Genomic DNA, 15,087 nt, shown 5'->3' on the forward strand with positions numbered 1-15,087 from the left:
TACTCTTGACTCAGGATAGGGTTCATACATATCATCAATAAGGAATAATATAAAAGCAGAGAACCACAAAGCTTTTGTGTGGACATGGAACTGTGACGAATGTGCTATCTAAATGGCAAACTAATTAATTGTTTGAAAGGCTTTGGGTATTTGAAATATTAAAATTTTCATTAAAATATGAAAATGTGAAGATTATAGAAATCGTCTTTATCCTGTGTGATTGGTCATCAAGATATTAACATAATGCAAAAATTATTTTAACACCACTGGATATAGTGAGTAGACAGTGTATTTAAATAATTAAGTGGCTTATTAATATTCATTGGCCATTATCCATGTCATCTCAGAATCAAACATTTTCCAAGCTTTAAAGTGGTAGCGCAGTAGTGTTTTGTTAACAATTGCTTTGCTTATTTGCTTCAAAACGTTTCCTTTATGGCACTCCAAGTAGGAGAACAGACCTGAAGTATACCAATGATTAGGAAGATCACACATCTCCTTCCACCAGATGTCTAGAAAGATAGAATTTACAAAGCCTGCAAGGAACTCTATCAAAGAGTAAACTATAAAAACAGTGATACCCAGCTTGAAGAACTAATATGACACTCATGGCAACTGGATTTGGGCATGTCCATTTGGACTCTAGGATCATGACCCAAACTGAAAGCAAATGCTTAACTGACTGAGCCACAGGTGCCCCTTGGGCATGTCCATTTGAAACATGAGTTTGGAGTTTTAAACAATAAACCCTAGTTAAATAGAGCTGTTTTAAAGAACTCCTAGGACAAACATTGTGAGAAAATAATCTTCCATTTAATTCACTCTTAGAGCAATACACAAGTTTTCGTTTACATAATCTCATGGACCTTCCATAGTCATCCTGGAAGTTAGGTTGAGATAGAGTAATGTAAGCCTTATCAGAGTAAGTAGCTAAGGTCAGACACAGTAGCAAGGCTGGGACTCTACCCCAGGTCCCCTGAAACAACATATGCACAGTGCCTTGTGCTGTCCCAGACCCTCTAGATAGACTGGATGAAAGATATCTCCTGTTTTCCCTGAGACTAGACCAGTGCTCTTCTCTGCTTCAAGGCATTTCTCGGCAACACAGCAGGAAATTTCAATAACATACAAAATAATTGTAGATGAAACTTGAATGATAGTGAAATGTAGAGAATAAGCCCTTTAATGATAATATCTCCTGCAAATAAGAGCAATTCAGACATTTTCAATGGTAAGGATTACTGGTTTTTTGGTTTTGTTTGTTTGTTTGTTTTTACAATAACAAGTTTCCATTCTTGACTTGGGAGGGTCTGCAACAAAAACTAGTAACCACGAAAGAAGGTAAAGTAACTAACTATGTGGGATCCCTGGGTGCCTCAGCAGTTTAGGGACCTGCCTTTGGCCCAGGGCGTGATCCTGGAGTCCTGGGATCGAGTCCCACATCATGCTTTGTGCATGGAGCCTGCTTCTTCCTCTGCCTGTGTCTCTGTCTCTCTCTCTTTCTCTGTGTCTCTCATGAATAAATAAATAAAATCTTTTTTTAAAAAGTAACTATGTAAGGTGTCATTTGATAAAATGTTTTCTGAAGAAATGATCACACAAAGGAATATGTCTCTGTCAACCAATGCAGCCATAAATAAAAATGTTAATGAGGTAAAATTGGTCATGATGAGGCTAAAACAATATCAAGAAATTAAAAAGGTTCTTATTAAGCTTAATTCATTTTGACGTATTTAAAAAAATTTGCAAATGCATCATAGCAAATCTTATTAAACCAAGAATCTATTATCATTTTTTTACTTCTATGCTTTAATTTATACATCTTTATCCTTAATTTAAAGATAACTATGAATAAAACATGAAAGTCAGTGCATTTTCTTGTTCTGCAATCACATATGTTCTATTCTACATAATATCTCATTTGCTCTTGTATTTTGGTTATACTCTAGTACATAATATTTGGGTTTGATGACCTTGGCAATAGGACTTTGCTTATAAAATGTACTCACAGATCTAAGCTTCGTTAATCATCAGTTCTGGAAGAAAATTAAGTGATCCTAGTTTGGCAGCAATGTTTAAGTTAAAGGTTCAAAATATACTTTGACTAAGAAAGTTCAAAATGCTAGGGGGCCTTGGCCAGCTCAGTCTATAGACTGTGAGACTCTTCATCTTGGGGTTGTGAGTTCAAGACCCATGGTAGGCCTAGAGCTTACTCAAACAAATAATACAAATAAAAAATAAAACTGCCCGGTATTTGGGGCACCTGGCCAACTCACTCGGAAGAGTGGATGACTCTTGATCAGCTGTGAGTTCGAGCCCCGTTGGGTGTAGAGATGACTAAAATAAATAAACTTTAAAAGATATTATCTTCCTGGATGATGAGATGATGAGATTTTTTCACCTTATAATCTTTCAGTCTGATTTTACTTGTCCTCTGAAAGCTGACTGGTCCCTGCCAAGTGTATGTTGATAACACAGTTAGTAGGGTTATAATTCAGTAAAGGGCTTCTTTAGGCTCTACAAGAATTATGATCACTGTATTCAAAATTTAGATCAAATGCAAAGAAGTATGGCAAGGCTGCAACATCTCACTCCTACAAAAATTCTTTAGTTTCTTTTCATTTAAGTCTGTCTTAATCAGTGGGCTTTGATGAGATGAGCTATAGTCCGATGTAGTCCTACAAACACAGAGTCTACTTCCTGTCTTAAAAAAAAAAAAACCTACCACTTCCATGCTATTATTAACTTTCCTCATTTCAAAGCACATCATATTTCAGTACACATAGACATTAGCAAGTTTAAATGAAATATTATGTGTATGTAGATGAAACTCACCTTTAAAGAATCAAAACACGCCACCACACGGCCATTTTCCACGTGGCAGACTCTTGGCGGATGGGCAAACTTGCAATCTGCATCAGCTCGAGAGCAGGTTCCTCTCTGAAATTCTCTGCAGACTTCTAAAGTCAGCCACTTGGTGTCACGAACCAGGGTGACATTGACAGCCGTCATATTGAAAGCAAAGTTAGAATCAAGTGCACCCTCTCTAGGACAGTTTCACTACTGTTAAAAGGTAAGAGTGAATTCAAGCTATATGTGAAGCGGTAAGGTTGCTTTGGTGAAACGCTTCTTTGTTAGCACTTAGGTTTTTGTTTTAGCCAAAATTTGGTCTTGTCAAACAAAAAGCCAATCACAAACCAAAAACTGTATCAAAATAACTGAAAATTAAATTAGAGACCAACTCCTAACAAGGCAACCAGAAAGGTTAAGATATTGCTTGTTTAATTTTTTCCTTTGCTGAAGTTACTTCAAATAACTGGCAGGCTTTCAAAAGAATTCTGTACTCCCCAGTTGATGTTTTCAATTATTCTTGCAAAAAGCATATGCTGCTGGTTACCCTTCAATTTATGGAATGGTCTCAGATCAAGGGAAGAAATGTCCTTCTCCCTATTTCTTGGATTTAAGGATTAAGATTGGTAAGGATGTTACAAGTGTAAAAAAAATTACTGCTAAATAGGAGGAGGGAAAATGACTATGAAAACTGGGAATCAAAGGAAAAAAAGAATGGACAAGTTGCTGAGACTGAATTACAAGCGCACCAGATTTGGGGGTTGGGTAAGGTTTATAAAGAGACAGCTCAAGAGTGGAATCCAAGCAGCAGTTTTCAGAAAAGGCACTTTTCAGAAACCTGCAAGAAAAAAATAAAATAAAATTAGCTAATCTAATACAAAACTTCTGTTTTAAACTCTATATTTGGAAAAGAAGTACCATATCCTATTTAAAAACAGGAAGCACCTAGATATTGACAGTGTAATGCAGTACCGTTGGCCACTGTCAATAAAAAAAAAAAAAACCATTTCTCAGCGTAGAGTAAAAGGAGGCAGCCACATAGATTTACTGTTGAAATACAAGCCTAACTGGGGTATTGGGGTGGTTCAGTTGGTTAAGTGGTTCTTGGTTTTGGCTCAGGTCATGGTCCTGGAATCAAACCCTGCATCCAGCCCCATGTCCAGTCCCACGTGGGTCTCTGCACTCAGCGGGGAGTCTGCTCAAGTATTCTTTCTTCCTTATCCTCTGCCCCTCCTCTTGCTCACTTGCTTGTGCTCTCTCTCTCTAAAATAAATAAATCAATCTTAAAAAAAAAATACAAGCCCAATTAAAAAGGAGAGATGATGGTTTCATTCTTTTTGGGGGCAGAAATTCATTTAGGGGTTCACTGCACAAAAAATGCCAGAGCTGGACAGGACAGCCCCTCAGTTTCTAGAGGCTACCAAAGACCTGTCATTAAACTGGCTTTACTATGGTCTGATAGGCTTTCTTATCTGCTCTCAAAATCCAGACCAGGAATCACTAAGAAAGTTTAAGTTGCTCTTAAAGGTCACTCTGTGTGTGTATTTGAAATGTAGTTGTTGATGATCACATAAAATGGTTGTGATGTAACCTGCCGGACACCCACTGCAAGTGAGGTAGGAGAGAGGAAGTAAAATGTAAAAGGGCTTCAGATAAAGAAAAAATCCTCTGAAAAGATACTGGTTTTTCCCCCCTGTGTTTGCCCTATTAGTTCTTAGTCTCTGTAAAGGTCTTCTGAGGGAGGTTTCAGCATTTACAAAAACATGGAACAGAAAGTACTGTTCAGTCATACATTAAATACTTTGTAGCTTTAGGATTTGCAGGTTAACCCAGTGTCAACCAGCAACAATTTTTAGCAACTCAGCTGAGAGAATAGATAAAAGGTTAATTTATTACCATGATGTCATGGACACATACTGAAATAATGAGGACTTTCTAAGATAAAAGTAAGTTTAGAGTATCAGTCAAATTAACCAATGGTCAACTTCATCATGAAAGTAGAATTCAAGTTCTTGAAAACATTTCTTTTTAAAAAATATTTATTTATTTATTTATGATAGACATAAAGAGAGAAAGAGGCAGAGACACAGGAGGAGGGAGAAGCAGGCTCCATGCCGGGGGCCCGACATGGAACTCGCTCCCGGGACTCCAGGATCACGCCCTGGGCCAAACGCAGGCACTAAACCGCTGAGCCACCCAGGGATCCCCTCTTGAAAACATTTCACTTAATTTTTTGAATGTGATTTTTAACAACTTTACAGAATCTGAATCTTCCATTTGTCTTTCCACATTCAAGATGAAACTCAATATCATCTTTTTAGATATCTCCAGGAAATTAAATATCTAGAAAACTCAGGCAAGCTTATCCATTCACACATGGGTTTCTCTGAGTCATTCTTCATGGAAACCCTTCTAAAATGTATTATATGTAGCTTTGCTTTCTTACAAAATACTGAGCATAATATGACCTCTAGTTGATGACGTGGTGTCATAAACATCCTAGAAATTATTATAGTTTCCCTCCTTTGGTGATAGATTGTTATTTGTCACTTGTACTGTCATTTCTCTTCCTGACATAATACCTGCCATAGTAGATTGTCTGGCTCCCTTCTGGAAAACATAACAGCCAATCATGAATGTTGAGTAAGAGTGAATATTAGTTACGCACTGAATGATGAGCCTAGGGGGCAAAGTGCGAGGCTTTCGTGCAGAAAGTCTGACTGCTCTTACTGGTTTGGGGGCCCTTTTGCAATATGTTCCATGCAGGATCACGTTCTAGAGAGTTAAGGTTGTCAGGCGAATGATCTCTAGGAAAATATTTACAATATATATTTTTAAAAAATAGCCAGATGGGGCAATGTAAATGAAAACCACGATGTGATACCACTTTGCATGCATTGGGATGGCTATAGTAAAAACCAGAAAAGTTGGAAAAATTGGAAACATCATTGCTGATGGAAATGTAAAATAGTGCAGCTGCTGTGGCAAACAGCCTGACAGTTCCTCAAAATGTTAAACAGTTACCATATGACCTAGCACAATACCCAGGTATATACCCCTAGCAATTGAAAGCAGGGTCTCAAAGAGCTATTTATACATGCACGTTCATAGCAGCACTATTCATGATAGTCAAGAGGTAGAAACAACCTAAGTGTCCACTAACAGATGAATGAATATGCAAAATGTGACACACCCACAAAATGAATATTAGTCCCTCATTAAAAGAAACAAAGAAAAAGAAAAGAAACAAAGTACTGCCACATGCTACAACATGGATGGACCTTGAACACATTATGCTAAGTGGAAGAAGCCAGTCACCAAGGCCACATATTATATGGTTCCATTTATATGATATATCCACACTAGGCAAATCCAGAGTCAGAAAGCAAATCAGTGGTTGTGAGGACTTTGGGGAGAGAAAATGGAGTGATGAAACTATTCTGGAATTAGAGGTGATACTTGCATAATTTTTTTAATACACTACAACCCATTCACTAAATTTTACACTTTAAATGGGTGAATTGGATAGTATGTGAATAACATATCAATGACACTCATATTAATAAGAGTCTAAATAAACATTACAACCTTCCCCTTAAAAAAGCCTTCATGAGTGATAGAACTGGCTACCCTAAGCTTTCATTTTTAGATTCTCCTTAAACACAAATTCTATGTAGTGTTCCTAGATGGAATTTCAAGAGTAAGTTAGTTTCCATACTGTAGTTGACTTAGTGTAGTATGGAAAATACCTTAAAAGAGAACATTCTGCAAGTTTGTAAGCTTATATTTAAAAATATATTCAAATTTAATCCTACAACTAAATTATATAGGCTGTCTGAACACATGTGAAAGAAAAATAACCAAAAAGGAATACATATATATGTATGCATATATATATATAATCATATATAATTATATAAATGATTTGCTTAGAACATAAACAGTGAGGGGATCTGGAGAAATATTTTCCTTATAGAGGTCCATGAAGTACAGAAATAGATAATGAATAATAAATTTGAATTTTGAACTTTTGGAAAAGAAAAATGCAACCAGGAACTGGACTCTGGCCATACATTTTATGATAGATGGGGCAAAGGGGGAAATAATTTTCTTCTTTTTTGAAATTGGCCTGCAACCTCTGATGGGATCCTGGCCAATTCTTCAAAACAGTCCGTAGCCAGCACATGTCTTCCTTCAAACTTGGAACTGTTTCTGGAGTTGGCACAGAGGCAAGGTGCGGCAGCTAAAGGGAGCTGGTGTGCCGTGTGGAGGTAGAGTAGTTCCCTCGAGTCACTCTGCTCGTCTGGCTGTGTATAAAAGACAGGGAATGGGCCATTCCCACCCCCCACCCCCACCCCCGCCCCACTGTATTTTAAAGAAGATCAACTGTGTCTCAGGGACCATACAGGTTTATCTTCACTGCCTTACACTCGGGCAACAGGTGTTGCTTTTTATGATTTACCCTCCTCTGATGTAGAGCATGAAAAGCTCCCATTTCCTAGTATGTTTGTACTTGTGTAGTATTTGCTAGTTCTCGAGTGCTTTTATTTCCTTGATCTTTGGAGCTCTAAAGAACACTCAAAAGCATAGGTGGTCGCCCAAAAAGACCAATGAAGAAATGAAGCTCAAAGAGGTTAAATGATTTATCTACAGTTACAAAGCCTTAAGTTGTAGAAGCACAACTCGAGGCAAGATTGTCTGATTCCAAATCTGGTGCTTAGATCCTGGCAGAGAAATGTAGTAGAGATCATTTCTTATCTCTTGTCTCTCTTAGGAATCTTAAACACGGAAAGCCAGTCATTTTTGTGTTGTACCTATGATTCCTTCTCAAAATTACATTCACATTGTTATACAAACATATTCTTAATTTCCCTGAGTTGAGCTGCACCCACATTTACCCAGAACCTACTATGAGCCAGGCACTGTTCTAGATGTTGGATAAGATAAGGTCCCTGCTGTCATGGAATTTCCTATGCTCATTTAACTGGAGAAGAAACCTAAGGCACCAGGAAGAGAAATGATTGTGAGGGTTTATGAAGGGCTGGAAGCAGATGCTAGGTCTTCGGACTTCTGCATAGGCTAATTGCCCATGAATGGGACAGCAAGGCCTACGACTTACGAATGCTCTTAAGCACACAAACACCATTGCAGCAAAATGCAGCCCCAAAAGGAAGACCTCAAAATGACTCACACCAAGTCTTACTGCTCCCTGGATTCCCCTTGGGGGAGGGGGGATACTATTGTCCCATTTTATGGATGGGGGAAACAGAGGTAGAGGAAAATTAATTAAACTTGTACAACTTCGTGTGGCTCATAGGTGACCAAGCTGGTTCAAACCCAGGCAGTCTGAGTCCAGAGTCCCCTCTTCACCACATCACAATACTGTGTCTGTCTTATGGCACAGATCACATTTGTAAACGTTCTTCCTCCTTATCAACCCTTAACTTTTCTCCTTTACTAGACTATACATTCCTTGAAGGTAGAGATCACGTCTTACTTAGTTTTGCCGGCTCAGTGTTCTAATGGGAAGTTAGAACCATGCAGCATTCCCCAGGATTCCTATTTTGAAAGGTCAAAGAGTAAGTGAGAATTTAACATTAACCCTTCTGTTTACCTTGCTGGCAAGTTTTGTCGAACACCCTCTAGGCTGGTTGAACTTTGGCTATCACTGTTGGTTTTGAACCAATTGGCCCTGTAAAGTTGAGTATTTTCTGACAATTCTAGCTTTCAAATAGGACTGTTTAATGCCTGGGATTCTTGATATATAGCACATTCAGTTTTCATCAGGAATGATCTATTCCTGCTCATTTGGTTGCAGCGAGATCTTATCCTGGGTTTAGAGTAAAAATATGGGACACCCAAGTGATTTCTGTCTATATCTTCAAAGAGTAGGGTAATCTTTGGAATGTTTTTGCCCAATAATCAGTGTGATGAAACTGAACTGGGAGTGGGGGTGGTGATTTCACTTTGAGCCACAGGACGAGACATTCCCTACATATTCTTCCTTGAAAATACAAGTTCGTTGGGACTGTTCCTTAATGCTTATCTAGAAGAATTCTAGAGAAGACATAAACGTTCCTACTTTAAAATTATATACACACTAGATTCATTATTAAGTGCTTCCTTTGAAAAACTAGATTATAGCTTTTTAAAGGATTCATGCCTTTTCTTTTTTTTAAATTTTTATTTATTTATGATAGTCACACAGAGAGAGAGAGGCAGAGACACAGGCAGAGGGAGAAGCAGGCTCCATGCACCGGGAGCCTGACGTGGGATTCGATCCCGAGTCTCCAGGATCGCACCCTGGGCCAAGGGCAGGCGCCAAACCGCTGCGCCACCCAGGGATCCGATTCATGCCTTTTCTTATGGAAGTTTTCTTGATGGTAAAACAAAAGAAATAAATATTTTCTACTGATATAATGGAAATAGTAACTTGTTCCAAAGCTGTCTACATGGCCATTTTTCCTACACTCTGTGTCTCCTCCTCTCTTTACCTTCCTTGCACAAGTCAGCACATAACGTGGAAATGCTGCCAACACCTGGTCCCAAAGATCACACAGATTCAATTTGGCCCCTAAAGCACTATCTGAAGAGGCATTTCTTTCAATGTATTCATCAAGCTCTGTATAAACAATGAAAACAATGTTTGCTTGCCTTCCATGTTAAGCTTCCCTTACATCTGCATTAGCTTGGAATTTCTTGGGACCATTTATTTTGGCTCCACGAATATATGACACACCTGCCACACACTGCTTGAGTTGGCAGGCTGACAAGATTGAAAAGCTTTCAAGTTTTCGATTTTGCTTCAAGTCCTATTTCCCTGATGTGTTTTGGTTAGTGGTCCACCAATACACGTTCTTTAAGGCATGGGAAAAGTGCTCAGCACTGCAGATGATTTCATAGGCATCCTATGGAAAATAGGCTTTGCTGTCCGAAAGAAAAGGCTGTACAAATAAGAATATTTTGCCTATGTATGGAACTTTTGCATTGTTGGTTTTTTTAAAGCTTCATTGCATTTTGCCCCACAATATTCCTAGGGTAATACATTTAATATACCTTCTACAAAAAAAAAAAAACAGGTAAGCCAAGTTATTCCATTTGATAAAGCAATTAAGATACCCCCCCACCTCAGTTCATACATATGGTCACAGAAAAACACCCACAGGTGCCACAGTGTCTCATTTGACCATAATCATAGCAACTTATGTGACTGGTTTTGTCTGTCAAAGGAGTTCATTTTTTCTTTTTTCTTTCTTTCTTTCTTTCTTTCTTTCTTTCTTTCTTTCTTTCTTTCTTTCTTCTTCTTCTTCTTCTTCTTCTTCTTCTTCTTCTTCTTCTTCTTCTTCTTCTTCTTCCAAAATGTATGGCTCTTTTCAGTAATATACAAAAATATGAGAACTTGCTAATAAATGCCATTTAAAGTGTTTAAATAAATCCAATTTAATATAAATACACCTTAAAACCTGGGTCCTAAACACAGTTGTTATTAAACAACACTGGTGAATTGCTTGCTTGTGTTGATGGGACATAAGTTTCAGTGCCATTAAAAGCTCTTCAGTAATAAACTGGACTTGAACTTGAAGTCAATGGGAATATAACATATTTGGCAATTTGAGTCCTATAATGCTCAAGCATTCAAGATGAGTAAAATACAAAATGAGTCCTAAGACTGATGGCATGTAATTATATGCAGGGTGATTTTGCTGAAAATCCATTCAACAAATCTTTATCTGGCATCTCATGTGACCCAGGCACTGACCTAGGTGTTGGCTGGGCCATGGCTTGGGAGGAAGAGGGGCAAAAAATAAACCAGAAAACTGTACCTTTTGTTCCCTTTATCCATTTAATGAATATTGTCACTCCCTAAAATTCAAGCAAATGAGGCCTTTAAAAATGTTCATGTGTTACAATATCAATTGACCAACAAACATTTATTGTACACTCACTGTATGCTCAGACTTCTTGACCAAGCTTCCGGGGGAATAAGAAGAGGTAAAAGACACAGCCTCCGCCCCGAGGAAGCCTCTATGGAGTCAGGGAGACAAAAACAACATAATGTGAAAGAAAAGCGCCCAATGCAGATACTTCAGAGCTGACTTCAGGGACACTAACAAAAAATGCATGAAGACTTCTGAGGAAAGAATGTCACTCAGGCCTGGAGTCATCATAAGAGTTTTCCAAGAGGAGCAAATGGCGCCGGCCCTTAGAAAATGAATGAAGAAACAGAAACCGGGTGGGGCACCTGGGTGGCTCAGTGGTTGAGCATCTGCCTTCAGCTCAGGGCGTGATCATGGAATCCCGGGATTGAGTCCCACATCTGGCTCCCTGCAGGGAGCCTGCTTCTTCCTCTGCCTATGTCTCTGCCTCTTTCTCTGTGTCTCTCATGAATAAATAAAATCTTTAAAAAAAAAAAAGAAACCGAAACCAAGTGAATGAGGGTACAAAAGAACACTAGTTGGCCAGGTTTCCATCAGATGGTGAGCAGACGTGGGCTGGCCAGGACGGAAGGCAAATCATGTATAGCTAGTTTTAGAAGGACCTGGAAGGTGACCCGAGGAATATATATTTGCTCTGGAGATCTCAGGAGCCTCGCTCAAAGATATTAGAACCTGACTGGCCATAAACGTCATATGGTAACAATGATCTGCCTTGGTAAAACAGTTTTCTTTGCGGAGCCCACAAGACCGAGTCAGAGCAAATTTATGCATCCAACATAATCTGGAAGAACAAACGGGAGGTAGACAAAGGGCAGAGCTCTCACAGGCTGCATGAGACCCTGCCAGGGAGTGATTCAAGTCAGGCCGAGGTTAAAAGTAGGCAGAGAAACAAGATGGAAAGTGGAGCCTCTTGTTTGCATTTTGCTAACTACCTACCCATTTATCAGTGACCCCAGTCATTTAGGGACATGTAACTGTATTCCCATCTTTGAATTGACTCAAATACTCATCAGTCTTAATCTCTGTGATGGAAATTCCTTTTAAACGTTCATTGAAAGCTCCAAGAGGATTTTTTGCAGTTCCATTTTGTTGCAGAACAAGCTCATGCAGGGAGTTGCATTGAAATAGTAACTTTCTGGCTCTGCTGGCATCCTGTAAATTCCTGCTATAGGACTTTAACCAGCATCCGAGTGGTTTGAAAGTGCTTGTGCTCCTCGCAAAGTACACACAGTAAGTTGAGTTGAATTCAATTGAATTTTGGGGGCCAATTTACTCACTGATAAGATTTGGTTGAATATTATTCACTGTTCATCAATACACACACACACACACTGCAAAACAATGATCAAAAACTATCACTAGGGGATCCCTGGGTGGCTCAACGGTTTGGCGCCTGCCTTCGGCCCAGGGCATGATCCTGGAGTCCCGGGATCGAGTCCCACATCAGGCTTCCTGCATGGAGCCTGCTTCTCCTCTGTGTCTCTGCCTCTCTCTCTCTCTCTCTCTCTCTCTCTCTCTCTCTCTCTCGCTGTGTGTCTCTCATGAATAAATAAATAAAATATTTTTTAAAAAAAGCTATCACTAAATGTTTATTTATCCTTTAAGACTTATAAACAGCCAAGTAATTGGTCAAGCATATGAGTCACATAAGGATGACCATTTGTCAGAGAAGTAAACTTAAGTCACATCTAAGTGATTTAATGGTGTAAAGGAATGCATGGCTCTATCTAGGAGGCATCCAGTGAGGGCTGCCTTACCTGAATTCATCACTGGTACTATAGCCAAGAAATTAACATTCTCAATCTCAATACAAAACCTCTGCTCCTTATTAGGAGTGCTTATAAAACTAGTGAAAGGATAGAGGACAAAGGTTTGTGGCTGAAAATGCTGGGAGAAGACCAAATGCACCCTGATTGCAAAGACCCAGTAGTTTAACACATCAATACCAAAACTCCCAGTAGACTTGAAGTTTTCTGGGAAAGTGAATTTTCTAGGCACATGTACATAAGTGTTTTCCCCTTCATGTCTGAAGTTACGCTTGCTAGAGGCTTATTTCTCCCATTCATATCATATACCTGGCTGAAAGATATCTCTATAAACCAAATGCCTAGAGTTGATTGGGGAGCGGGCTGCTTTAGTAAAGAGTTAGCTGTGAAGAGCTGGGAGCACAGGACAGAATCTGAAGCTCAACTTCTTCCAATCTTCATGAGGACCTGATAGTATCCTTCCTTGAAGGCCTCTGAAATAGGAATTCCAAGGGTGCCTGGCTGGCTTAGCCAGTGGAGTGAGACTCTTGGCTTGGTCTTGGGGTGGTGAGTTCAAGCCCCACACTGGGCGTAGAGATTACTTAAAAAGAGAATCTTTAACATAGACAAATAAACAAAGAAAGAGAAAGAAAGAAAGAAAGAAAGAAAGAAAGAAAGAAAGAAAGAAAGAAGGAAAGAAAGGAAGAGAAAGAAAGAATTCTATTTTTCTCGATATTTCAGAGAGATTTTTGCTGGATTGGAAGTCAGGGGCCTTTCTTTATAGAAAAATTTAGAGGAAATGTAAACTAGGATGGCTTAACATCTTTTCATTGCATTTTGTATAAGTGCTGACTGCCTCTAACACTAAAGAATGATGTGTCACTATTTCTCAAGTCAACCTAAACAAGTAAAAGGGATTTAGAGAGAAACTTTTTCTTTAAGATTTTATTTATTTAACAGAGAGAGAGAGAAAGAGAGAGACAGCACAAGTAGGCTGAGTGGCAGGCAGAGGCAGAGGGAGAAGCAGGCTCTGAGCTGGGAGCCCAATGGGAGGCTTGATCCCAGGACCCTGGGATCACGACCTGGGCCTAAGGCAGAGGCTTAACTGACCACCCAGGTGCGCCAAGCTTGGTTTGATTATACCATGAGAATGAAAATCCTGAAATGTAATACTCGCCTTCAATAACAATTCTGTGAAATCTATCAATTTCAATTCCTGTTTGCCTCAAAAAATGGGGAAATAACTTACGTGCCTACTCCTGTAAGGTGTGTAACTTAAATCCAGTTTTCAGGTTTTAGAAAGGAGGGTGTGGAAAAACAAATTCACATCAAAATGACAATACTCCAAAAAACTCTACATGAGCTCACGACAGTTACCAAAGCCAGTGAGGAACAAAGTAACCTATTGATCACTTTGACCTTGAACAGAGGCCCAGAGCGGTTCATCTACTTGGCTGAAATGCCTAAAATTGTTAGTGTACATATGAAGAGCTCGTGATCCGATTTCATCATATCTTACATTTTGGCAATCTGTGATCCAAATGGGTAGGCAGAGTTCCCAGAAGTTTAACTCCACCATCCCAATTCATTTAGTGTCTTCCACTGGCAACTCATAACCCTAGTGGACTTTCATTCATGGCTATGGAGGCATTTCACACTACTGAAAACCAGAAGGGTACTTTCCATAGCTTTGAATCTGTGGGGGAAAGACAGTCCCCTGCCTCTGAGATTATAAAGATTTATATTTATATTTATTGACCCTGTGAGTCTGTGTCTTTTGTTAATTTCAATGCAACTGCATTGAGAGTGAGGAAGAGGAGGTATCGGGGGAGAATATACCAGCAATGAAGGCTTAGGAAGCTTTATCTCTATTATTATTCTTTCAGAGAATACCACGTTCTTTACACACATGATTTTGTCCCAACTGCCTCTCTACCATAAGTTGCCTAAACTGTGGGCTCTGTTTTTCTATCATGCTCTATCTGATCCTCTCTAATTCTGAAAATGTCTTAGAATCAGACTCCACTTACCTGCTCATAACCATCTCACCCTCCTGGCCACAATCTGCTACTAGCCACAACATATGAGCTCACATATTTCTCCTTTAACCAAATGTTTGGTTTGGGCTTTGCTTTTCTTCTTTCTACTTTTCTTCTTTCTACTCAGAGGAGAGCCCATTTCTCCTGCTCTCCTCTGGTCAGGATAAACATACATACAAAATGCTCCATAAAATATTATCTGTATCAATTTCTAATCAATTGGGACACTGGGACTCAATTTTATTGAGTAAAAATTCTAACAGTGAGTTTAGAGTTCACCAAAAAAAAAAAAAAAAGCAAAAACACAATGAGGAGGATAAATTTGCTTTGCTGAACACATTTTCTGATGTATTTGAAAGCATATCTGGGTTATTAAACAATTGATATTCCTTGATGTTAATAATCATTAACATTTATTGAGCTCTTATTCTGTGCCAGACACTGTATTAAGCGTTTTATACTCATTATCTCATTCAACCATTCTAATGCCCTATAAAGTAGACAATACCAAGGAGC

The 15,087-nt window shown here is 39.0% G+C and overlaps 1 protein-coding gene across 5 annotated transcripts in view; it reads right to left on the reverse strand.

The window, feature by feature from the left end:
- The window catches only part of MBNL3 (muscleblind like splicing regulator 3), a 111,500-nt gene that overhangs the window by 64,728 nt on the left and 31,685 nt on the right, over window positions 1-15,087 (reverse strand). For all 5 annotated transcript variants that reach the window (XM_055338900.1, XM_055338903.1, XM_055338901.1 and 2 more), the window contains exon 2: window positions 2,836-3,688. In XM_055338900.1, coding sequence (XP_055194875.1) covers window positions 2,836-3,012 — 177 coding nt within the window. In that variant the 5' untranslated portion in view covers window positions 3,013-3,688. The remainder of the gene's footprint in view (window positions 1-2,835; window positions 3,689-15,087) is intronic.

Source organism: Nyctereutes procyonoides, unplaced genomic scaffold (assembly GCF_905146905.1).
Source record: "Nyctereutes procyonoides isolate TBG_1078 unplaced genomic scaffold, NYPRO_anot_genome, whole genome shotgun sequence".
Lineage (NCBI taxonomy): Eukaryota > Metazoa > Chordata > Mammalia > Carnivora > Canidae > Nyctereutes > Nyctereutes procyonoides.